At 45.5% G+C, this 24,094-nt stretch overlaps 3 protein-coding genes across 4 annotated transcripts in view; 2 read left to right on the top strand and 1 right to left on the bottom strand.

Annotated features, from left to right (window-relative positions):
* GCHFR (GTP cyclohydrolase I feedback regulator) overlaps positions 1 to 13,868 on the top strand; it is a 19,335-nt gene extending 5,467 nt beyond the window's left edge. For both annotated transcript variants that reach the window (XM_043548130.1, XM_043548131.1), the window contains 2 exons: positions 6,094 to 6,188; positions 12,938 to 13,868. In XM_043548130.1, coding sequence (XP_043404065.1) covers positions 6,094 to 6,188; positions 12,938 to 13,061 — 219 coding nt within the window. In that variant the 3' untranslated portion in view covers positions 13,062 to 13,868. The remainder of the gene's footprint in view (positions 1 to 6,093; positions 6,189 to 12,937) is intronic.
* C6H15orf62 (chromosome 6 C15orf62 homolog) overlaps positions 1 to 19,858 on the top strand; it is a 25,167-nt gene extending 5,309 nt beyond the window's left edge. The window contains exons 2-4 of the mRNA XM_037900473.2: positions 6,094 to 6,188; positions 16,072 to 17,219; positions 17,668 to 19,858. Of these exons, the coding sequence (XP_037756401.1) occupies positions 17,757 to 18,266 (510 nt within the window). The 5' untranslated portion in view covers positions 6,094 to 6,188; positions 16,072 to 17,219; positions 17,668 to 17,756 and the 3' untranslated portion in view covers positions 18,267 to 19,858. The remainder of the gene's footprint in view (positions 1 to 6,093; positions 6,189 to 16,071; positions 17,220 to 17,667) is intronic.
* Positions 14,183 to 24,094, bottom strand: part of DNAJC17 (DnaJ heat shock protein family (Hsp40) member C17) — a 26,581-nt gene continuing 16,669 nt past the window's right edge. Inside the window, exons 9-11 of the mRNA XM_007055784.4 lie at positions 23,409 to 23,489; positions 22,718 to 22,846; positions 14,183 to 14,397 (exon numbers count right to left, since the gene is read on the bottom strand). Coding sequence (XP_007055846.1) covers positions 14,275 to 14,397; positions 22,718 to 22,846; positions 23,409 to 23,489 — 333 coding nt within the window. The 3' untranslated portion in view covers positions 14,183 to 14,274. The remainder of the gene's footprint in view (positions 14,398 to 22,717; positions 22,847 to 23,408; positions 23,490 to 24,094) is intronic.

The following is a 24,094-nucleotide window of genomic DNA, read 5'->3' as shown; positions in this document are numbered from 1 at the left end:
GCTGGTTTGTTTGCCTGCCGTGTCCTCAGGTTCGGCCAATCGCGGCTCCAGGCCAATGAGAGCTGTTGGAAGCAGCGGCCAGTACGTCCCTCGGCCCACGCCGCTTCTAGAAGCACCCTTTGGCCTGGAGCAGCGAACCGCGGCCACTGGGAGCCGCGATCGGCCGAACCTGCGGATGCGGCAGTTAAATAAACCGGCCCAGCCCACCAGGGGCTTTCCCTGCACAAGCAGCGGAAGAAGTTTGGGAACCACTGATCTAGATAATACTTGTCCTGCCATGAGTGCAGGGGACTGGACAAGATGACCTCTTGAGGTTCCTTCGAGTCCTATGATTCTATGTTTTAGTGGTTATATCAATGAATGAGAATGCACCTTTCTTTAGAAAATAACTGAAGCACAAATGAAAGAGTTTATTAAAATCAGTTATTTAAATCAAGGCTTTCCATTAGATGATTTAAATTGCCTTGATTTAAATCAATCCACCCTGAGTAGGGGTGATAAGTGACTACCTCACACAGGTTGTGAAGATTAAAAAATAAATGACTGTAAAGCATTCTGAATTCTGTGGCTGGAAGTGCTACAGACAGGCAGAGTATTAGGTGTTTAAGGTGCTTTGTTCTCGAGTCCTCCTTTCCTCACCAAATGCACTCTCCTCCTGGACTGTTGTCCTGTGGGTTGTCTTTAGTTCCTGTTAGCCCTGTAATTTCTATTATGTTGGAGGACTCTGTTACAAGACTGTTGTCCCCAGACATAGTTAAAACACAGTTCATTCTTACAGTGTAGATGGGAACTAACTGTTTTAACCATAATCAATATAGTCTGGTAATGGCCATGCAAAAGACCAGAGCCATAGTATAATTCAGGAACAAGGTTAAAACATGGTTTGGTCTCATCCATGTTGTAAGACTGACCCGTGTTCTGATTGTATCCAGGGCTACCATGTTTTAACCTAGCCCCCTGCCTTACACATTACAGTATAATTACGACCTTGGTTTGTGAAGTTCTTTGGGGCAGATAATGTTCTGTAAAATGACACATTTGTAGCACTATGTAAATGCTCTTTAATACAAGCAGTTGGGATATACATGACACAATGTAAAGCACCTCTGTCTTTCTACCTCCATCCCATTTGTTTTTCTTCGCTTTAAAGAGTACATGCCAATCACTTTACATTTCATTGGCATGTCTCTGTACCTGGTAATTCCCAGACATGGTCACCAGCATCTTCCTCTCATTTCATGAAACCACATTTATCTGCTAGAGAATTCCTCTGGAAGAATGGTTTCAGAGTAACAGCCGTGTTAGTCTGTATTCGCAAAAAGAAAAGGAGTACTTGTGGCACCTTAGAGACTAACCAATTTATTTGAGCATAAGCTTTCGTGAGCTACAGCTCACTTCATCTGGAAGAAGGATCTTTTTGAAACCCCATCCGCACCTCTCCTTGTTCAGCCAACAGAGGGCTCTGCTAGAGCAATATGCCTAAGGCTCACACTTCCATTGGGAGAGGAGACAGCTCCTGTGTCCTGTAGGAAGTGCTTAAGTGGGCAAACAACATCAGTAGCCAAACACTGGCTGGCCCTTGTCTCTTGGAGCTCCTGCTAAGGGGCTGTTTAATTATGGTGTAGATGTTCAGGCTCGGGCTGCAGCCTGAGCTCTGGGACCCTCCCACTTCGCAGGGTCCTAGAGTCCGGGCACCAGCCTGAGGCCAAACATCACACGGATGCCCAAACATCACCACAATTAAATTGCCTGAGCCCTGCGAGTCTGAGTCAGCTGGCACAGGCCAGCCGCGGGTTTTTAATTGCAGTGTAGGCATACCCTGAGTGTCTTCACTACAAACTTTGATCAACATAAGTTATGTCGGCATAAAGCCTCCGCAGTTAGTATATCGCTTGTGTGCATGCATCCCTGGGTCCTTGTGTCGGCGGTGCGTGTACTCACCAGGAGGGCTTGTATCCCAGTATGCATCCTGCCACTGTCCAGTGCACTGTTTTTTTGGGAAGTTTTGGCAATGTGTGGTGGGGCAGAAACAAGTCACAAAGGGGTGACTGGGAACCAGGGGTCAACTTCCCAGCATGCAACTGTCTCCATCCTGTAATGTCATCTATATCCCATAATTTTCATGCCTTTTTAAAAATCCCACGAACCTGCACCATGCTCCTCGCTGTCTGCCATCTCTGACAGAACCATGAAGTCTGCACAGCTCTGCACTATTGTCATACATGTTGCAAGCAGAGGATGCACGATCCCCCGGTATTAGCAGAGCTGCAAGAATAACTGAATCAGCAGGGAACATGATGATTGCCTGACGGTCAGATTGCTGTGGGACATAGCGAGAACCAATTCAAGGTTGTTGGTGGCATTCACAGAGCATCTGCAGATGGGGGAGTGTCCGTTCTTGGCCCAAGAAATGAGCACTGACTGGTGAGATCACATTGTAATGTAGGCTTGGGATGACAAGCAATGACAACAGAACTTTCGGATGTGCAATTCCACATTCCTGGATCTGTGTTTCGAGCTCGCCCCAGCCCTCCAGCTCAGAGACATCAAAATGGGAGCTGCACTGGCACCGGAGAAATGAGTGGTGATCACACTGTGGAAACTTGCAATGTTCAATTGCTACCAATCAGTGGGAAATCATTTTGGAATTAGAAAATTCACCATGGGGACCACTGTCATGCAAGTGTGCAGGGCCATTAATCATCTCCTGCTATGCAGGACTGTGACTCTTGGCAATGTGCAGGACACAGTGGATGGATTTGCAGCTATGGGATCCAGAATTGCAGTAGAGCAATAGAGAGCGCACAGTTCCCCATTTTGGCATCAGACCATCTTGCCACAGAATACATAAAACAGAAAGAGCTACTTTTCTATAGTTATGCAAGTGTGAGTGGATCACCGGGGATACTTCACCAACATCAGTGTTGGCTGGTCAGGAAAGGTGCATGATGCTCCCATCTTTAAGAAGACAGGACTGTTCAGAAAGCTACAATCAGGGACTTTCTTTCTGGACTGGTGGATTATTACTGACTATGTTGAAATTCCAATAGTGGTCCTGCGGGACCCAGCCTACCTCTGGCTCATGAAGCTGTACACCAGCCATCTCGACAGCACTAGGGAAAGATTCAGCTTCCAGCTCAGCAGATGCAGAATGACAGTTGAATAAACTTTTGGTAGATTGAAGGGACGCTGGTGCTTTTTATTCACAAGATTAGATCTCAGTGAAAAAAGCATCCCAATGGCTATAGCTGCCTGCTGAGTTCTGCATAATAATTGTGAAGCAAAGGGGGAAAAGTTGCTGAGGTGGAGGTGGAGCTGGAGCTGCTGTTTACTGTGTCTCATTGTTAAAATGCTCTTTCAAAGCCTCCCTGACCCATAAAGCTCCAAGTTGAGCTCTTCTAATAGCCCTTGTGTCTGGCTGTTCAAACTCAGCAATGTGTGGTGGTGTATTGTGCTCTACCTGGCCTGCTGTTTTGGGGCCCGTTAGGAATTGTGTGGTGCTTGGTGTGCATCTGTGAATATAACTCTGACAATGCATCTAGTAATTTTGTGGTGTTTGCTGTACATTTATGATAATTACACTGTTTGTTACTGAGCCTGTGAGTATCAAGTAAGTGGGTGTTAGGCACTCTGCAGCATATATTGTGAACCAATAAAGATGAATTGTTTTCCAAATAATTTTTATTCAGTAACAAAATCAGTGCAAAGAAAAATCTGTGCAATTTAAAAGCAAATACATTGAAAACTTAATAAATTAATGAAACAGAACTTAACAAGGGGAAAGAATTGTAATGCCCATGTTACCTACACATACAGCAGCTGTGGCTCTCACAGGTCAGTAGGTGTGAAACTGGTTGTCCTTAATGTTCCCTGGGGTAGAATAGGGATGTGGCCCCCCTGATGCCATGTGTCACGGGGGGGTGTAGGGAAGTGCTGCAATGGAGTTCTCCAGGGACTGCAAAAGGAGAGGAGCTCGGGATTGGTGAACCTGTAGGTCCACAAAAGTTTCCAGCATTTTGACTTGCTGCTGGAGAAGCCCCATTATGTCCTGGTGCATCTCCCTCTCCTTTTCCTGCTGGGACTCCTGGGCCTTCCTTCTCCATACAGTCTGCAATGTGTGCAGCTGCAGGCACTGTTATCAGTATAGTCATGATGAAAAGTAAAAGTTAAGGTTCAGAACTCCCTTCTTTTGCTCCCCTAAAGTTTTAAACAAGACATGCTTGCTGACATTTCTGCTTTGGAATGCTTGTGCATGGTGCTACTCGCAGCGGCAGCGATATTGAATATGGCTTGCTAGAAGTGAGGGAAATGAGGAGGCAATTGCTTGGTTGCATGAAACTATGAGTGTAGGCCAAGAGCACTGAATACTGGCACCATTTCCCACAGGCGGTGATGATTTTAGCTGAGATCTCACTCCTGAGGGTAACAAAGTCACAGAGAGCACAGATACTGCTGATGTCCTGAAGCTGTCCAGGCCCACATGCTGCTAGCCTGCGTGCTGCAATGGTGCCTGCCAAAGTTGGCACTGACTGGCGTGGGAAAATTTCCTACAGCAGAGGGAGTAATAAGGTTGCCATCTCTGGAAACCTTTGGCAGAGGGTTGCAGAGTACCTCCATGGAAGTTCCATTGAGATCTCTCAGGAGGATTCAAGGGACATAAGCAAGGAACATTACAGGGGAATGACAAGCAGGTAACTCTACCTCTGTTGTACCTACGCCTCTTCTAGTATGAGTAAATTAATTAACAGTTGTTAGTTGTGTCCTGTTAAGTTGAGGTGCCATCAGTACATCATTGTGATGGGAAATACAGTTACACTTACCCAAAATTCCTTCCCCTGCATTGGGCTCGCCGATGATCAACTGCCAGGATTGACTGGGCTGCAGTGGAGTCTCAGACAGGTGCTGGATCATGGCATAGCTGGACCCTCCGGTCGCATGTCCCCCATCCTCCTCCACCTTCTACTCGTGCTTGCTGGTCATGCCAGGGACTGTGACTTGGGCTCCTCAGAGGTTTCCATGGTCGTTTGTGGGGTGGTGGTGGGGTCTTCACCAAGGATGGCATGCAGCCTTTGTAAAAGTGGCAGGTCTGAGGCTCTCCACTGGATCGACTGCTGGCCTTCCGATACGCCTGCCACAGTTCCTTCGCTTTCCCACAGCACTGGTGCCGATCCCTGCTGTACTCTTCTGCATCTCCCATGCAATCTGCTCGTAGACGTCCACATTTCTACAGCTGATCCACAGCTGTGCTTGCACACAAAAGCTCTTCTTCCCACAGGCCTCAGAGGTCCAATACCTCCTGTTTACACCAAGCTGGAGCGTGTAGCTGGCACTGGTCAGTTGGGTGGTTGCACAGAACAATGGAGAGCAAATAGAGGTGTGCTCACCAACCAGGACGATCAGGAAAAGGCATTTCAAAAATTGGAAGGGCTTTAAGCTGGGGCTTCTGGTCTCTGTGACCCCCAGGGCAGTGGATTTCACAATTATGACTACAGCAGTCAGTGTCGGGCATTCTGCGACAGCTGCTGGAGGACTGTTAAGGTTGACATAGTAATGCAGTGTCTTCACTTGCAGTGTGTTGATCTCAGTACATCAGCCATGGCTCAATGACACTTGGGGAGGTGATGTTACTGTGTCGCTATAATGGGACACTTACATTGGTGGGAGACAAATTTAAGTGTAGACACATGCATTATTAGGTCAACACAAGGTGGCTTACATTGACCGAACTTCGTAGTGTAGACCAGGATGTAGAGAACAAAGAGGTTTCCAATAAACATGATCTCTCCTGCCCACCTACGACAGATTCTCCTCTCCATCTCCTTCCCAGTAGTTCTCCTTCCTAGATGTGCTGCTTGTGATCCTGGTAGCAGGAGTGTAAGTTGGCAAACAAGTACAAGAAATAACCTTCCCCACAAAGTCTCACATTTCTCGTGGATGTGGGTGGGGAACATACCCTACCTCACATGGCAAGGGTTTGCTCTTTGAGCTTTTTGTCTCTTCTCTGTTTAACCTGTCCCTTGAATAGTGGGATGAAGAAATGCACGGACTATGGTATTTTTTTCTCATCTGCTAAATTTTAATTTCCTTCTGCAGGAAGTTGGACCCACAATGGTTGGAGATGAACATTCTGATCAACATCTGATGGACTACCTGGGTGCCATTAAGAGGAACATGCTGGGGAACCATTTGTAAGTATTTCTGTGCTACTTCTCTCTCTGCTTCCCTCTCCTCACCATCCCCAATCCTTTGTCAGGTACCCCTCCCTCTACCTAGCAGAGGCAGTTTTCTTTTCTCACTCCTGAAGTTTCTCATTGAAGAGAGAAGGTGGATGAGGTCATATCTTTTATTGGACCATCTTCTCTTGGTGAGAGAGACAAGCTTTTGAGCTTACACAGAGCTCCTCTTCAGGTCTGGGAAAAGTACTTAGAGTGTCACAGCTAAATGCAAAGTGGCACAGATTGTTTAGCATAAATAAACACATATTTCAAGGGAGCTTTCAAGGTGAAGTGGCCCATTAACGCCCCTCCAGTCTGTCTCGTTAAGACAGATGTAGTAGTGTACCGTAATGAAACTACAAAAAAAAAAGAGTACTTGTGGCACCTTAGAGACTAACCAATTTATTTGAGCATAAGCTTTTGTGAGCTACAGCTTATGCTCAAATAAATTTGTTAGTTTCTAAGGTGCCACAAGTACTCCTTTTCTTTTTGCGGATACAGACTAACAGGGCTGCTACTCTGAAACCTGTAATGAAACTGGTGTTTCTGTCAGTGAGGCTGCTACCCTGAAGCCTATCTCTCAACAAACATTGCGGTGGATCCAGAGAACATCCCTTTATGTCTAGTTTTTTCTTCAAAAGAACAGGGTCATCAGCATGACTCCCGGTTAATAGACTTTATCCATAATGAGCCTGCTTTGCAAAGATTTCCAGATAATTTGACCTACTCTTTACAGATGGAGAAACTGAGGCACCTAGGGTTAAGTGTCAGGTATTTTTAATGTATTTAGGTGCTTGACTCCCACTAAAATCATTGGGATTTAGGGTCAGATTTTTAAAGGTGTTTAGGTACCTAAGTGATTTACCAAAGGCCACCTAGCAAATTAGCAGCAAAGTTAGGATTAGAACTTGGGAACTCTTTTTCGCTGTTAGCCCTGTATAAAGTTTGCACTGCCTCTTAGTTTCCTGTTTAAAACAAACAACAACAAAAACAATATTTATATGAGAGGGGCAAGGTAGTGATGTAATATCTTTTATTGGACCAATGTCTTTTGGTGGAAAGGGCCCACACCTGAAGAAGAGCTCTGTGAAGCTCAAAAGCTTGTCCCTTCCACCAACAGACACTGGTCCAATAGAAGATATTACCTCACCCACTTTGTCTTTCTAATATCCTGGGACCAACACGGCTGCAAATAATATTTGTATTGCATTTTTCATCTGCCAGTCTCAAAGATCAGCAAGGCTATGTCTATGCTGCATTAAAACACCTGTAGCTGACCCATGTCAACTGACTCGGGCTGCTGGGCTATAAAACTGCAGTGCAGAAATTTGGGCTTGGGCTGGAGACTGGGCTCTGGGACCCCACAATGGGGGAGGGTCTCAGAGCTTGGCTCTACCCCGTGCCTGAATATCTGAACTGCGGTTTTACAGCTCTGCTGCCTGAGCCCCGCAAGCTCGAGTCAGCTGACACAGGTCAGCCGTAAGTGTTTTATTGCAGCGTAGACGTAGCCATAGTGTCTCTGTCCCCAGGATGTAAGTGGTAGAAATTGAGGCACAGAGGAGTGAAGTGACTTGCCTAGGATGATGCAGCAGCAAGTCACTGTCTACAGTACTATTATATCTCATTGCCAGGAAGCATTTCTTAATGCTAAGCTTACATCTGTCCTTTTTCTGTAGGGATGTTCCCATTTTACCACCCTAATGTCCTTGCTGTTTACGGTCTCCAAATATCTGTAGGCGCTTATCATGGTGCACACCTTTCTTCTCCTAGCTCAACCAAGCTCGGCATAGTTCGCTTTTTAATCTTTCCTCATGATTCAGTCCTTTATCCAGCCCTCTAATCATTTTGTTGCTGTTATCTGAACTCCTGCCAGTCATTAATATTTCTGGTACTCAGGTGCCCAGAACTGAACACAATAATCCAGGTACAGTTTCGCCAGAGCTGCATTGAGAATGACTCACTTCCTGGCTCCCTGATTTGGTTCCTGGTCTCTTTCGCTGCTAGAGTCCATTGCAAGCTGACACCCTGTTTAGCCACTCTCTGCTGTTGTCCAGATGTCCATTTTGAGTGCCTGAACCAGTGCCCATTGAAATCAATAGGAGCCTTTCCATTGACTTCAGTGGGCAGTGAATTTCTAATTTCCCCCCAGACATATTAGTTTGTATTTTTCCAACTGGAGTTTTTAATGCTGTTTTCTGTCCATAGTTCTAGTTTCTCTAGGTCCCTGCTTATTATTTTGCTGCTTGCATTGATTTTGACACCACCTTCCACTTTAGTATAACCTATAAGCGTTACTGACGTTGTTTGCATCCAAAGTCCATTCTTACTTGATCTGCTTATTTCTCTTTGACAAAAATCATTAACACAGTGGAGGAGAAGCTATTAGATTTCTCTGCTGACTGGAGTCCACCTCCATCTTTGAGTGGAGGAGGAGAAAAAAACCCAGCAGCATTAATTACACAGAAGGAGCCTACTCATTTCCCCCTGTATCCTGAAACTTTAGTGATCAGAGCTTTGCAAAACTCCTTCCTCACTCATCACCCTGGCAAATGGAGGCCTAAGTTATCTACCCCTACAGAACTTAAATTCTCAGTTGGGTAAGAAAAAGTTCTAGTCCTTGTGATTGAAGAGACCTTTCCAAACATAAACCAATGCAGTGCTGTCTTCCTGCATTTGAAGACACAGTTCTAGTACCTCTTCTGCCCCATAGTTTAGCCTAATTAATGGCAACAGAGTGGAATTTACAAGTCTCTAATCAGTTTCATGCTGCTATTCAAAACCACTGGGTGGCAATGAAATTGTCAAGATATTCAGTTTTTCGAGCTGCTGCCACAGGGCTACGAACAGGGGCAGGCAATAGAGTAATGCAGGGGGGAAGAGGACCCCAGAAAAAAAGAGGCCTATGGTAAAGCAGTGGATGCATCCCTACATCACTGCTGCAGTCACCACCAGGTTTGGTTTTGTTTGTTTTTAAAGAAGGAATAACACCAAAAATATCCATGTCACTCCCTGTGTGTGTGTGTGTGTGGGGGGGGCAGCGTAGACGGGCTTCAAATTTGTAAGACACCTACCAGTCAGAAGCAGTTGCAAAAACAAATCATGACAGAGGTACAGCATCTGATAGCAATCCCAGAATCTATTCCTGTCCCGCAGTAGTGGGGCTGGGCTTCCCATCAGGGAGTTGGCCCCAGGACCCACCTCCCGCCCTGCATATTTTGTATCTGCTTCAGGCTAGTAGGTGTCTTGTAAATAGTGCAAGCTAATTATCACCCCACCCATTTGCTAGGATGGCATGCGTACAGGATAGTTCTTGATGGCCACAGCAAAGAGCAGCAGCTCCGTGCTGCCTCTCCCACTGCTGGGGTTGAGCAAGAGGAGACGGGGAGTATGAAGAAAATAACCCCCTTGGAATGCAGCAGCTCACTCCCGCTGAGGACAGTTGCTGCATTCCAAGGGCATTAGCCCAGCAGAACCTGTTTAGAATGACATGAAACTTTACTATAGGAAGAGCTAAGCTTAACTCCAAGCACTTCCAGGATTTTCTGTCTACCTCATTGTAAATAAAGCTTCACAATGGGTAGATTTCACTGTGTTCTGGATCCACAGTAGTGATTCCATAATTAAGTTGTATAACCAGCATTTGATTATAAGCCTGAAGCTCACTCACAAACCAATGCATGTAGGTCTGAGTTTGCAGAGAGCCTGAAATAAAAGCTCTAAGGGAGGTGAATGGTGCCCGAATTCATGTTAACTCAGGTGCCTAATCCTAACACTAAAATTAACGATTTCACTGCCTGTCAGAAAGACGGATGATCACATTGTGTAGAGCTGCACAATTTACTGAGAGTGGCATTTCATTTTAGAACCACCACCTTTTCCCACCCACAGTCTGACCTGTGGAGTGGAGCCGAGAGGAGATCTGAGCCCCAGTAGGGGGAGAGCCAGTACTGCATTGCCAGCAGGGCATCTAAGCCACCTCCCCACCCAGGGCGGGTCTGGTTGTCTTTGGGGTAGGTGTAGGGCCAGACAGCTTTCCTCCTTGTGACTGCTGTTCTGCTGGAGGCAGGCTGCAGACTCAAGCAGGTGTCACTGCATCAGTTACAGGTGGGTCACACGTCCAGGCTTTTCCTGTAACTATGAAGGATAGTACCTTTTTTTTTTTTCTTCCCCAAATAAATAAATGAAAGCTTAGAATTTGCCTTCACCACAGGGCTGGGAGGCTGAGTCCAAAGCATGTGTCTGTTGTGCCTATTTCTTAATCTAGCCCTGCTCCAGGGTGTATCCAAATCCCAAACGAGCACGTGTGATCCTATTTTGAAGGTCTGCACAGGCTCCTGGGAGTTTCATTTGGTGTCCCCAGCAGGCTGAGCTTGGGAGAGCACCGTAACTCTTTTTTTCCAGCTCGAGCCTTCGGATCATTTAGGTTAGACTCTCCCAATTTGGCACATTCATGCCATAGTTGCAGTGCCTGTCACTATTGTTTTGGAAGGCTTCATGGTTAATGTGAATTATTCAGGATGCATCTGAGGTTACCGTAATTTGGTTAGCTCAGAGTTTAAGCTCTGCATGATGTTTGCTGAAGTTATAGTTCTCTCTGCTGGTTTTTAGCTGGAAGGGAGGAATTTGTAAATTCTGACAGCCAATCCACACAGTTTCAGACAGGCTACAAACACTGATGACTATAATCCTTAAGTGAAATAGGATGCTCTTTTGTCTGATCAACGAAGGGTCTTGTGACTAAGGCACAGGGCAAGGAATTCAACCGGGGTTCTGATCATGGCTCACCACCAACTTGCTCAAGTACAAAACTTCCCTGCCTCAGTTCCTTCACCTGCATAATGGAACTTACCTCAACATGTGAGCCTAAATTGACACTTAAAAAGCATGTTGAAAGCCTCTTACGGGAAGTATTAAGTTCAAAAGCAGTTGTAATATCTTTATATCACACCTATAATTATAACAAAGTGTAGTGTGTCAGAAGAAATAAAATAGAAGTCTTCAGCAAGCTCTCACATCTCAGCATTATTATACTTTAAAAATACCCCCCCACACTTCAGTAATAATTTACAACCTCAACTTTAGCAACTTTGGGAATTTCTATGGGGTTTTTTAGTGTCTGGAAGTCAGGAAATTTATAATTAAGATTCCACAAACAGCTTTAACTCTGATCCCATAGCTCCAATCATTATCAGCATATCTGTTGGTATGGTCATATCCTGGCAGATAATTAGGTAGCTTTTCCAATCAGTTTTTATATGCATTACATCCAAAAAACTAGAGTAAAAGAACATTATTAAGGATGCAAAGTCAAGTACTTATTTTAGGAAATGCCAGAATTAGGGTTGTCTGTCCAACCTTTATTAAGCCCCTTGTGCATATACATTATGGTACAGTCTAATTACAGTATCATACTCTTCTCCCCCTCCCCCCAAAGAATACCTACCTCATTCAGTGCACACAGTTTGGATGAACAAGCCAGTCCCCACTGGTCCCTTGTCCAGTCTATCTCCCCACACATCCCTTCTCATTCCCAGTCTCCACCCCACAGGCTCCTTATCCCAACCTACTCCTGTTGTCGCCCTCCCCATTCTGGCCGTTGTCCCCTCTGCATTTGAGTCAGGCTTCTTTCACCTCTATGCAGCCTGACTGCCAGCAAGGGGGAGCACTGAGAGCACAGTCTCCTTGCTTCTGTTACCATGACCAACCTGGAAAATCAATTGGAAGGACAGTCCTGCTCTGCGTGGAGCATGCTCAGTGCAGACAATCTTCAGAGAATTTAGTTGCAAAACTCTAGTATGTCTACTGAGCCAGTGTGAACTCAGATTTTTCATAGGCTCATAACTTGGTCAAAGTTGGGAATCTTCGTGAGAACAGAAAAAGGCTCCCCCCTGACAAATTTCAAGCCCAGGTTGCAAACCACGGGGGCACCAGAGCGTCTCACGTAAACTAAGAATTTTTTTTAACATGAGCAAACAGTGTATATTTCTCATCGCCGCCTTAGCAATGTCTGAATACTTTTTGTGAAAACTTTCCAATGCAATTCAGCCTGAGGCAGACACCCAGCATAGAAAGCTTCAGCCTGAATGGTCAAAGTTATGAGCAACTGAAAATAGGCTCATAGAATGGGAAAGGGCAGGCAACCTTAACTACCAGTTCTGCCTAGAATGTATTCACCTTCTAACAGGGCTCTTCTCTCCTTGTGGCAGTGTGGCTATGAGTGTTTCTGCACACTGGCTGCCTAAGAAACTCAATTTTGGAGCCTTCAACCAATACCTATTTCAGGTCTCAAGTCCCCTGCAGCAGACCTTCAAAGAGAAATAAAATGCTGCTTCCTCTCTCAGATCAGTAAAGGGATTCTCCTCATTTTGGTGAGACCCCAACAGTGCACAGGTGAGAGTTGGTTCAACAGCTCAATCTTCTAAAAGGCTGAGGCACCCAATCAGACTGTGGTTTTGGACAATTACACTCCAATTTTAGGTGGCTCTTTAATTCTGGGCAAATTTGCTTCACAGAGTTTGAAACCTGTGGTTGTTAGTCTCAGTGTAGTATAACAGGACATTGCACATTTGGTGGGCTCTATCCCAGAGTGGCGACAGCAGTGTCTTGCACAGGATTAACTTGATTTTGCTGGAGACATGAAGTCTGTTTAGCAAGGGAAGCTGTTCCTCTTCCATCCATTGTGACCTTCCCATCTTGTTTCCTTTCTTCTTTTTTGGCTGCAGCTGGGAGTACTACGTGAATGATGCGCCCCGTATTGTGTTGGACAAGCTGGAGAAATATGGCTACCGAGTGGTCAGCATGACAGGGGTGGGCCAGACCCTGGTTTGGTGCCTCCACAAGGAGTAGCATGGAAGACTGTAGTGTTCCACCTGCACAAGACATTGCTGCGGATCATCTAGCACAGGACTGGCATTGAGCTTCCCCATTAATTAATTCTTTTTTGTCCCAGTTTCCAGGCATGCTCAAGGGAAGTGCTGTATAGTCAAAACTTCACATAATGGAAAACTACCATCAATGCCATTAGCTGAGCTCTAAGGGGAAGCAGATGTGCCAACTCAATTCTAAGGGTAAATCATGCATGAATCCTTTGGAGATTGGAGGGCTCCTCCTAAGTATTTGTCTGAATGGCAGTCTGGGAAATGCCAGCACTTCAAGTGTTAATCTTGCCCATTCAGTAAGTATTTGAGTGAGGTCAAACACTAGCCTGGTCTTGCCCCTGGAGAAGTTAAGCATTGATCTTCTCGCTCATGAGGCCACCATTTAAATACAGCCCCTGCTCAGTCCTCAGAGTAGGTCAAGCATAGACTACTTGTTGCAATCTCCCTGGAACAGTAAGAACAGGATGCCAGACACTGACCCGGTCCTTGCTATTTGAACAAGCTCCCCTTAGCATTGAGAACAGTTTGAACATTGACTCTCAAGTGGGATTATGGTTGGCGTGGGCAGACATTGTCCTGGTCAGCCCTGAGACTGCCATTCCAGTGTAACACATGGTCTTTGAAATATCTTTAGAGAAGTACATCACTGGAGAAAGGTCCTGTGACTATTTCAGGTATTGGTTGTGTAATCTCACAAACTGCATATAATTCCTGGATTGATTTGTACTGATCAATTCCTACTGTAGCCGATGAAGTAATAAAGAATTAATATAAAGAGACTGTGTGATTTCCTTCCATGGGCTACTTTCAGCAGTCAGATGTGTGTGACTGGAGAAGCTATATGAAAAACTTCTGCTCCTGTGTAAAAAATTCAAGACCTAATCCTGACAGATGTTGAGCAGCTACAACTCTTAAATCTGTGGGAGCTGCATTTTGTTAGCACCTCTCAGAAAAAGGTCCTCAGTTACAGGGCAGCTACTGTTTTAAAGTCTAGATTAGGTGACAGCCATCTCCCCCTTCCATCAAAGGACTGTGTGGATGCTGAGTGTTAACTGTCCACTTTCCAAGAAAATATTCCCGCAAGGTTGTAAAAAAAAAAAAATAAAAGAAGTTTATTGACTTAATTTAAGAAAACAAGTTTTTAGCTGAAGGATAGGGGAGAGAATATGTATTCCACCATGCTATGTATGTGACTCTTCCTCGTCTTCCCGTTTGAGCTGCTCAATCAGCTGCTGTCGCTCAGCTGCTTGGCGCATTCGCATCATAACCAAGCTTTCATAATCCCGCTCCGAGACCACGGAATCCTAGGGAACAAATGACAGAACTGGATTTGTAAAGAACAGCCTACACCACAGTTTCCAAACTCCCAGAAATCTCCACTTGTTATGAACTGTACAAACACACCACAGTGGCAGTAAAGATGGGTGCTGCACGTGGCAGGTCAGCAGGTTAGAGATACCCAGCTGGTCAGGTTAGCAATGACATTTGTTACTATGTGATAGCTGTTTGGCCTACATAAAGTAGACACTTGTCTGTTGGCTATCAGAATGAACACCCTCATGGGCCATCTCAGCAGAGAGGACAGAGACAGAATGGGGTCAGAAGACTGACTTACCCTCTAGCTCCTCCAGCTGGTCCCAAAAGGCTATGTGAAGGGTTGGCGGGGTGGCCTGTGGAAGCTTGCACTCCCCCTAATCCTGCTACAGCTAAGGAGGGAATTCTCAAATACACAAACTCAGGAACTTCCATTTCCACTAAAACTCATTTCCATAAGCAAACAGTAGAATTAAACAATGTGCTTTGCTTGAGTAAATATAACGTTCTCAGACGGGCAGATTATTCTAGGTTATTACACAGGCACTGTCAACTTAATCTACTCAGTGTTTACACTGACCCCTCAGTCCCCTTGTGTTAGTTTCTGTGATTTTACAGTCCCTTTTGTGTGTTCCTCTCTCTCTGTGTACGAGCCATACGAACAACAGAGAAAAGTGACCATCACAAAGTATTGTCAAATGCACAAAATAAGCAATTAAACGTTTTTCTGAGCATTCAGTTCTAGAATCTCCAGTGTTTTAATGAGGCTAGAGAAAAATAATTCAGCCATAACTAACCTAAATTACTGGTGTTTTCTGGTGTTTGTTGTTTTCTGTTCTTCATGCAAGTTTTTACCATTAAAGTTGATTTAATGTTCCTTTTCAAATCAACATCACAAGAGTGATCTGCAATAACTAAAGATGACCCTCCCTAGCTATCTTTCTAAAACAGGCTTCCCTCAAGAATGAAAAACTACTGATGTTTCAAATAGTGTAACAATATACACAAACTACATAAGCAATAAACTCACTCACATTCTACGGTACTGTTATATCTGATGTCAGTTTTACTGTGTAATTAAAACACTACAACAGTAAAGAGTCAAATGCATATATTGCCAGGTACAAAACCACACTTGCTGAAAATTAAACCTCTCTAAAGTGTACTCAAGTGATTGTACAAAAATAGCACCTTCTGACTCAGATCTGCTCCCGCCTGTTTGGGAACCATCTGCTTTACCGACCAAATCAATGGTTAGGTCAAACAGCTTTCTATGCTGACCCATATCGTCTCATTGTTTCCTTGTACTGTCTGTCTGTATCCACCTGTTGTCTCCTGTTTTATACTTAGATTGTAATCTCTCTGTGGCAGGGACTGTCTTTCTGTTCCGTGTTTGTGTAGTACCCTAGCACAACATGGTCAGCTCGTAGGCACTATGGTAATACAAATTAGTATTAATAATAGTGTTAGCACTGAGGAGCCAATGTAGTTATGCTGCCTTGCCAATGAGGCAAGTAGCAGAAAACAGATACCTTGTCAGAGCCCAGCTGCTTTTTGTGGCAATGGTATTTGAAAAGTGGCAGTACATGGTCCCATAACTTCAAGATTTCCCCAAAATATAGCATTACTTTTAGACATTTGTCTTGTTCCCTTGACACCTACAGTTAAAAAAAAGCCACCTTAACAAAATAATGCTGAAAATCAATAAAAGCATTCCACATTTCTGGGAAATAGTCATATTCCACGCTGATTGAAACAGAACTTTGTGAATATGAAAGAGCAAGAAAAGCCATCCCTTAGAGCAAAAGGGGGCTCGTGCAGGAAAGTGGGGCAGGCATGAATTCTCCATCATACCCCAGGAAAGAGCTTCCTCTAGTGGAGAGATGGAATAGATCTGAGAGGGATACAGAAGCACATGATTAACTGAACTCTCGAAGTGGGAAGGTGGAAGAATCTTACGCTGTAACTGATATTTTAGCATCTATATTAACAAGATTTTGATACCATGAGACACCAGCATGGATACAGGTAATATCAGAGGAAGTCAGCACTCGTGCCAAATCAAATCTCAGTCTTCAACAGATGAACTAGGTCCCTTCATTGCTAACCTGGAGCTCCTACCCAAGAGCAGATTCCCACTGCCATCTGCCTGGGTTGGTTAATTAGCCAGCACGAGGCTCTTGCACGTGAGTCACCAACAGCAGAATGTATGCATCACCACCTGACACTTCAAGCTTTAAAAATCTAAAGGAGAAAAGAACCACCCCCTCCTTCCATCTGTGGATCTCACCAGTACAGTGAGCCAGTCAGAAATCACTGTAGCTACAGCTCTCCAAGGAGAATCCAAGTTTTCCCAAGCTGTGTCACAAAACAAAAGGTCCTGTTGATAAATCTCCTGAGATCAGTTTAAGTGCCCCTCAGGAATCTTGCCTTCTCCTCAGGCAGAGCGTGGGCTGATGCTTCACTACTCTCCACACACCTACTTCCTGAAATCTTGGCAATTACCAACAGTGCAAAACCCAGTTTCTGACGTGGCTGACTCAGCAAGGGCTTGGCTCAAAACAAATACATACGCACAAGGAATCAGAGCCTGGGAAGCAGTGACAAGAGATAGATGACAAGAGGTGGAAGAGAGCAGAAGAGAAAGAGGCACTGTAGGATTTACCGGCTGTTTCCAATCCAGCAGAATCTTGCCTTGAGCTGCTGATTGTGACACACAAGTACGTTGTCTACGGTGGTGGTCGTGGTTCTCATCACTGAATTCTGCTGTCTCCCCTCTGCCTGCAGAACTGAGCTGCTGCTCCACCACAGAGTAAGTCTTTATTCCAAAATTACTTTTCCTAAGGCTTGCTCATTTCCTATGCAGTCTCTACTAGTTGCCTCATTTTAAATTCCTCTAGGACTGTATTTCTTTTGTGTGCCTCAGTTTGACATAGATAATGGCTCCCCTTCTACCGACTCAGTGAGGCTTTTGTGCTGTGCCCTTCACCATGAAGGTGCCTGGTTACCATGGTACCGACATGCTCTTCTGTTCTTGATGCTGGGTTAATCTGTTCTCATTGTGTCTACATGCCATTGCTGCTGTTCACCAGTTCCTTTCTGCAGCATAAACAGGCAGATACCTCAGCCCTTTCTATACTGAAGAGGAAGATTCCCTTCTGTACAAAATGGGCGAAAGATCTGGTAGCTCCATTAACTCAGGGAGGTGGTAGGAAAGAGTTTTCACTTCCTATGATACCAGCCTGTTTTCTCCCTTACAGGAGTTGTGGCTCTTCGTTGAACTCGAGACTGGAGTCCAGTGGCCTCCTACACAGTGCAGTGAACAACTCCCTTCCTTTTGCTGCCTAGCATGGATACTTGGCGGAGAGGATCCATTAAATCCACAACGTTCTTCAAGCGTCTTTCGTTCAGGAGGCATAAAAAGCTGGGTAATCAAGTCATTATTTTGAATCAGACCAGCCAGACACTTGAGAACAATGGACAGTACAAGAGGGAACCATTAAGAGACCTGAAGGATAAAGCAGAGTACCTGGTATGTAAGAGTGAGCAAAATCTAGCGCAGGCACAGGCACCTCCTAAGCCACCCCGGCTGTATCTGGACAGTTCCAGCTGCCCCAACATAATTGACCACACGGAGTCTCACTCTACAGCCATCTCCTTTTCCAGTGTCACTCCTCAGTACCATAAGGCAACACAAACACACATGACTAACTCCCACACGGTCCAGGCTACAGACTGTGGGACCTCTGAAACAGGCTCTGATCCCTTCCTTTCCTTCAAAGTGGACTTGGGGCTATCACTCCTTGAGGATGTTCTGCAGACTCTCAGGAAACAGAATCCAAGAGATTACGCAGCTTGAAAGGGTTTATCATTTAAGTTATTAAATTAATTATCAGCATTAGTAGTTTCCTTAGCCCTCACAGGAGAAGAGGAGACACTGGAGTGTCCCTACCCTGGACTACCTGTCTCATCGTCCTGTCTTGCCCACCATAAGCTGTTCTTGTCCAGGCTCCCTTCCCATTGAGCTGTCAGTACACCAGTTTGTGAGAGAGCCACATGCCGGAATCTAGTTTGATGCATTTCTATTCTCTACACTGGATGGAGAATTCCTCTCCACTGCTGACACTGTACCTTATCCTGATGAAAAAAAAGGCCACGTTTGGTAACAGAGACCTGTTATTTTTGGAACACCGCTGTGACTATAAAAGGCATGGGGGAAAAAGGGGGGCATAGAAACAGGATTCCTGAGTAACTGGACAGCTTGGATGAGATGGCAGCTCCAATATCTCAAAGCCATGTGGAGCAGAGAAAATGGATGTGATAATTCAGGATGTTCCTTTTCCAGTGGGTTTCTTTCCCCCTAACTCTGTGTGATGGGCATTCCCATCAATCGTCTAACTGGAAAAAGGTAAGCAGCTGAAAAGGCTCACAATATAGCAAGAGCAAATTCTCCAGCCTATTAGCAAGTGGAACAGCTTCTGTAGATATTGTTTCTTAGAGCATGCTCTGAATAATCAGCTGTAAATAAATATAGGTGAGAATAAATGTATCTGTCATTACAAGTCTGTCCTTGCCTCATTTCACTTGTACCAAGCCACAACAACAAAGGTGCCAAGATCTGTAAGGTAAACATTCCTTGGTCCCTCATCTTTTTATGACAAGGGTGTTGTGGGCAGTGAGGTTATTGCTTGGTTCCAATCCCTTCTGCTACTCCTAGTGGGAAAGGCTAGAACTGCAGCCGCTGGGACATGTTACCACAAGCAGATGCTGATCATCTAAGACACTGGGCACTGCCACCACTAATGTCAAGGCTAAGAGCACTTTGGGTCAGTTGCTGGCTTTACTAAAGTGATTCTGCACTAGTACTGTGGCAGCAATTCTTAGCAATTACTAGTGCTGGGTTAGAAAATGGTGTCATTTTTTCTCTAGGGGTTGCTAACCAGAGGCATCTGGTGCATTTAGCATTTGGGTGAACCATGTCAAAGAAGGTGCAGATGGCTCCTATCCAACCAGCTTCACATCAGAGAAAGAAAGCAATATTAAGTCTTACTGCAATCTTAAAGTAGCTTTGAAAATGCCAAGGACAGTTCCAGAGAGAAAGCTGCTTTCAACAACTGTAGGACAACATTGCTGGATCCCTGGCGAACACTGAGGGGGCAGTGCTAGTAAGAAGCTCCCAGAGAAGATCTTACTGGTACTGATAAGACAGTGTTGTGAATAATTTGCATGGTGCTGGTGTACTCAACACTGTACAACAGCTGCAGTGTGTCAGACAAAAGCTCGCTGCCCCTAGGAGGTTTTAATTAGGACCCTACAAAATTCACAGCCATGAAAAACACGTCATGGACCGTGAAATCTGGTCTGCCCCCATGAAATTTGGTCTGTGTGTGCTTCTACCCTATACTATACAGATTTCATGGGGGAGACCAGTGTTTCTCAAACTGGGGGTCCTGACCCAAAAGGGAGGAGTTGCGGGGGGGGTCACAAGGTTATTTTAGTGGGGTTGCGGTATTGCCACCCTTACTTCTGTGCTGCCTTCAGAGCTGGGTGGCTGGAGACCGGTGGCTGTTAGCAGGGCGCCCAGCTCTGAAGGCAGTGCCCCGCCAGCAGTAGTGCAGAAGTAAGGATGGCAATACCATACATGCCACCCTTACTTCTGTATTGCTACCTTCAGAGCTGGGCGGCTGGAGAGTGGTGGCTTCTGATTGAGGGCCCAGCTCTGCAGGCAGCAGCGCAGAAGTAAGGGTGGCAATACCATACCATGTCATCCTTACTCTGCACTGCTGCTGGCGGTGGCTCTGCCTTCAGAGCTGGGCTCCCAGCCCGCAGCCACCGCTCTCCAGCTGCCCAGCTCTGAAGGCACAGAAGTAAGGGTAGCAGTACTGCAACTCCCCCTACAATAACCTTGTGACCCCCACACAACTCCTTTTTGGGTCAGGACCCCAACAATTACAATACCATGAAATTTCAGATTTAAATAGCTGAAATCATGAAATTTACTATTTTTAAAATCCTATGACTGTGAAATTGACCAAAATGGATTGTAAATTTGGTAAGGCCCTAGTTATAGTCTACAGGAAAAAAGCAGGTACAATAGTTAGTGCACTGTAGTCAGAACATTGTGGTTCTGTAGCAATTTGCAGAAGTAGAGCAGGGAGGGAGCTCAATTTACATGAAGTGGGAGGCTAATCTAGGCATGTGGGATGGCATGAAAAAAAGCATGAGGTATCCAAATGGAGCAGCAGAAGAGAAATGAGTGCAGACCAAAGGGATGGGATGAAGGCTGAGCTGAAGGACAGCTTAAAAGTAAGAATTCTGAACTTAATATAGAAGGGAAACCAGAGAGGATACTAATGTAGGAGGCAGAGGTGGTCAGAATAGTGGAAAGGGAAAGTCTCTTAGCAGCGCATTTTTGATAGACTGGAGAGGAGAGTTGATGGCACAGAGGAATGCAGCCAAGACAAGAAGTTACAGGGATTCATATTTTGGCAGCAGGGATGAATTTTGGAAATGTATGGAAAGTGGCAACAGGATTTGGGGAAATCCTTGGTAAGAGGGGAGAAGGAAAGATAGGAATCAAAGAGGACCCCACAGTTCTGAGCCTGGGGAACAGGAGGATTGGGAGGTTACTATCACAGGAATGGTAGACGTTACGTGTAACAGCAATGGTAGTTACTACTGTCAGGCAGAAGTGTAACTTTCCAGCTGATGATATTCCTTTCAGTTGTAGGTCATAAATCCTCACCCATGCTAACAGATGACTGGCAGCCCCACCAGATCAGAGGGACTCTGTTCAATAGCAATGACTCTCCAACCTCCATCCAGCAGGAATACCATTAGCTGCTTTGGCCTGCTCTCCCTCTCTGCTCAGCCACACTAATGACTCACAGCAGGCAGAAGCTAACAATCTTTTACTACGGAAATGAGCAAAGACAAACCCAGACACAAGCCAGGGCTCTCACACGCAAACTGCACAAATCCATCACCAAGTTCCAACTGCATTAACAACCCCTTAGGTATGAACAGAGCCCAGGGAAATGCTTTTTAGTTTTTTATCATTTTGCTTTATTTTGGGGGAATTTCATTTTATTTCATTGTGTCGTGGGAGGCCCTGGAGGTGGGTGGGTCAGTTCCTACCCCAGGGAGTCAGAGACCCTGGGGAGAGATTGGATCCTGCCCCTGCGGGGAAGCTTTGCAGGCCCAGGGGTGCAAGATCCTGGGGAGAGGTTGGGTCCTGACCCTGGGTTTGGAGGCCCAAGGGTGGGGGTGTCAGGTCCTGCCCCCAGGGGGAGGCTCTGGAGGCCCTGAGGTGATCAGAAGGACCTGGGGGGAGGTCAGGTCATGCCCTGGAGGTGGGGGGAGTTGCATAACCCACTTTGTGCACTCTATGCAGCAACAGTTCCTGTCCCATGCGGCTGTGCCCACCTTCCTGTCCTGGGTGTTGCAACCTGGTGCATGAAGTTGCAGTGTTGCTCAGGTTTGGCCCAGATCACAATGCCACTCACTCATATTTGATCTGGCCACCCCCATCATGATGGAGGGGTGGCTAGGCCAAACCAGAGCAGCATAGCAACTTCATGCACCATGTTGCAATGCCTGGAGTGGGGAGATGGCCCTGGCCCTGTGGGACAGGAGCCACCGCTGTGTGGTAAGGTTTTCATTTTATGGGGGTTTTGTTTATTTCATGTTATTTCACATTTGCGAAAAATACAGGGCTCGAGGTCTGAATGGGCTCCTCGTCTGCCCTTAAAAAGGGACACTGAAGTTCACTAGGCTGAATTCAGATTTGTCCATCCCCCGACCAACCTAAAGACTCTGCAGTGTCTGTGGAACTCAAGTCAGCTCTATACTGCATATCCAGTTAGCTGAGACAGTTTGCAACCATAACCACCTGAGCCTGCAGTCAGATGGGAGAGCCACTCTTCTCAGACAGGTGTGTGCACTGAGTGGAAACACACAGCCCCAAAACCTGGGATGGTGGACAGGCAATTCCTCTTGGAACATGCCACTGAGTGAAGAGTCAGAAAAATAAAAGTAGGAACATCAAACAGCCTGTGAAGTAGCTAAAAATATCCAGCTTGCGTCTCATTTTGCTGTTCTTGATGTTAGAGCTGCTTCTGAAAAGGCCACTGGATCAGTGTAAAATATCAAAGAATTTGATATTTGACTAGGAAGGCAGGCGACTAGCAAGGAGCCTCTCAGTAAACTCTCCTGGGAAGAAACATGTCTTACCATGTGTGTTAGGCTTAGTATCAGTTTGGGTTGCTATACAAGTGATTTTTAACAACAAAGGGCCTGCGTTTTCCTTACCTGAGAAGCTCTAGGCTGGCTAGAGCCATCAGGGAACTTCATGCTGGGATTGTTCTGTGGCTGGCCCTCTAACCAGGAGATCTTTAGAGGATTATTTATCAAACCAACTTCATTCTTCACTGCCATCTCCTATCAATGAGAACATTCTCCCATCACCATCTTCATTTCAAACCCCACCACCATCCCGGCGCACTCCTTAAACTGGCATGTAAGGCTTCCCACTCTTAATCCAAAATCCAGGCCAAATAGGGCACAAAACTTCAGGATTCACTTCCAGCCACTGCAGGTGAAGAATACTGTTTTATGAAGCCCACACTCGTATCAAACAAAAAGTGCACTTGGTATAAGGAGCATGAATAACTTGTTTTGGTATAAGAAGTAAAAGAACAGGAGCAAGATCCTCAACTTGCATTAAAGTGTCAGAGCTCAGTTAAGGTTAATGGAGCTATGGCAATTTACACTAGCTGAGGATCTGGCCCTAGAATTCTGTTCCCATACAGACCAGACTCCGGTTACATTGCTCTTCGCTGCCTTGATTACAAATAAATACACAAGTGTCCCCATCCTCATGATCACCAGTATCATTCATTACCAGTTGGTTGCAGTCTTCCTGCGCAACATCAGTCAACATTCCCTAGTCCACCTCCAGACTTCCCAACAAAGTAAACCTGAGGTCTTCTGCTAAACTTACAGCAGCTTTAACTGTAGCAAACTCCACAACCGCACTCCCCGTCTTCTTACTTGAGATCACCAAGTTCAGCACTTCACCATACTGTCAAAATCAATGAGAAGAGGCAAGTCAAATATAGAACCAGACAAGAAGCAAAATATATCCCAGTGAAACTTGGAAATGTTGGCCATGGGAGAAAGCTACAGCTGATCCAGTGCCAGCACATAATGGTGGAGGAGGTCTAGCTGTGAGGGGAAAGGAGTCAGGATGAGATCACAGCTGCTCCTCTCCCATCAAGAGTCACTCCAAGGAATGATATAGGAGTGTCATCTTTGTAGTAGCTAATAGTTACTGTCACTGCTCCCAGCAGGAGTCACTATAGGAACACTGTCTGCCTGAGAACTAACAGATACTTACAAAATTGCCTCTCCCATAGCGACTCAGGGGAAAATATATGCCATGATAAATCAGATCACAGGTCCCTCTAGTCCAGCATACCACCCCACAGCAGCTAGTATTTAACACTTTAAGTGAAGGGGAAAGTCCACCATAATGCACACAGCCTGCCTAATCTTTATAGGGGTTATTAAACGAGCTTCTATTCTGAGGGAAGAGTTCACAGCTACTCCACTTCCACCAAGAGTCATTGTAGCGAATGGGACAGTTCATGGCTGATGAATCCATGATGGCCACCTTTAAAATTGGCA

Source organism: Chelonia mydas, chromosome 6, assembly GCF_015237465.2.
Source record: "Chelonia mydas isolate rCheMyd1 chromosome 6, rCheMyd1.pri.v2, whole genome shotgun sequence".
Taxonomy (NCBI): Eukaryota; Metazoa; Chordata; order Testudines; family Cheloniidae; genus Chelonia; species Chelonia mydas.
Note: the sequence above shows the minus strand (reverse complement) of the source record. Positions and strands in the feature narration are given on the sequence as shown.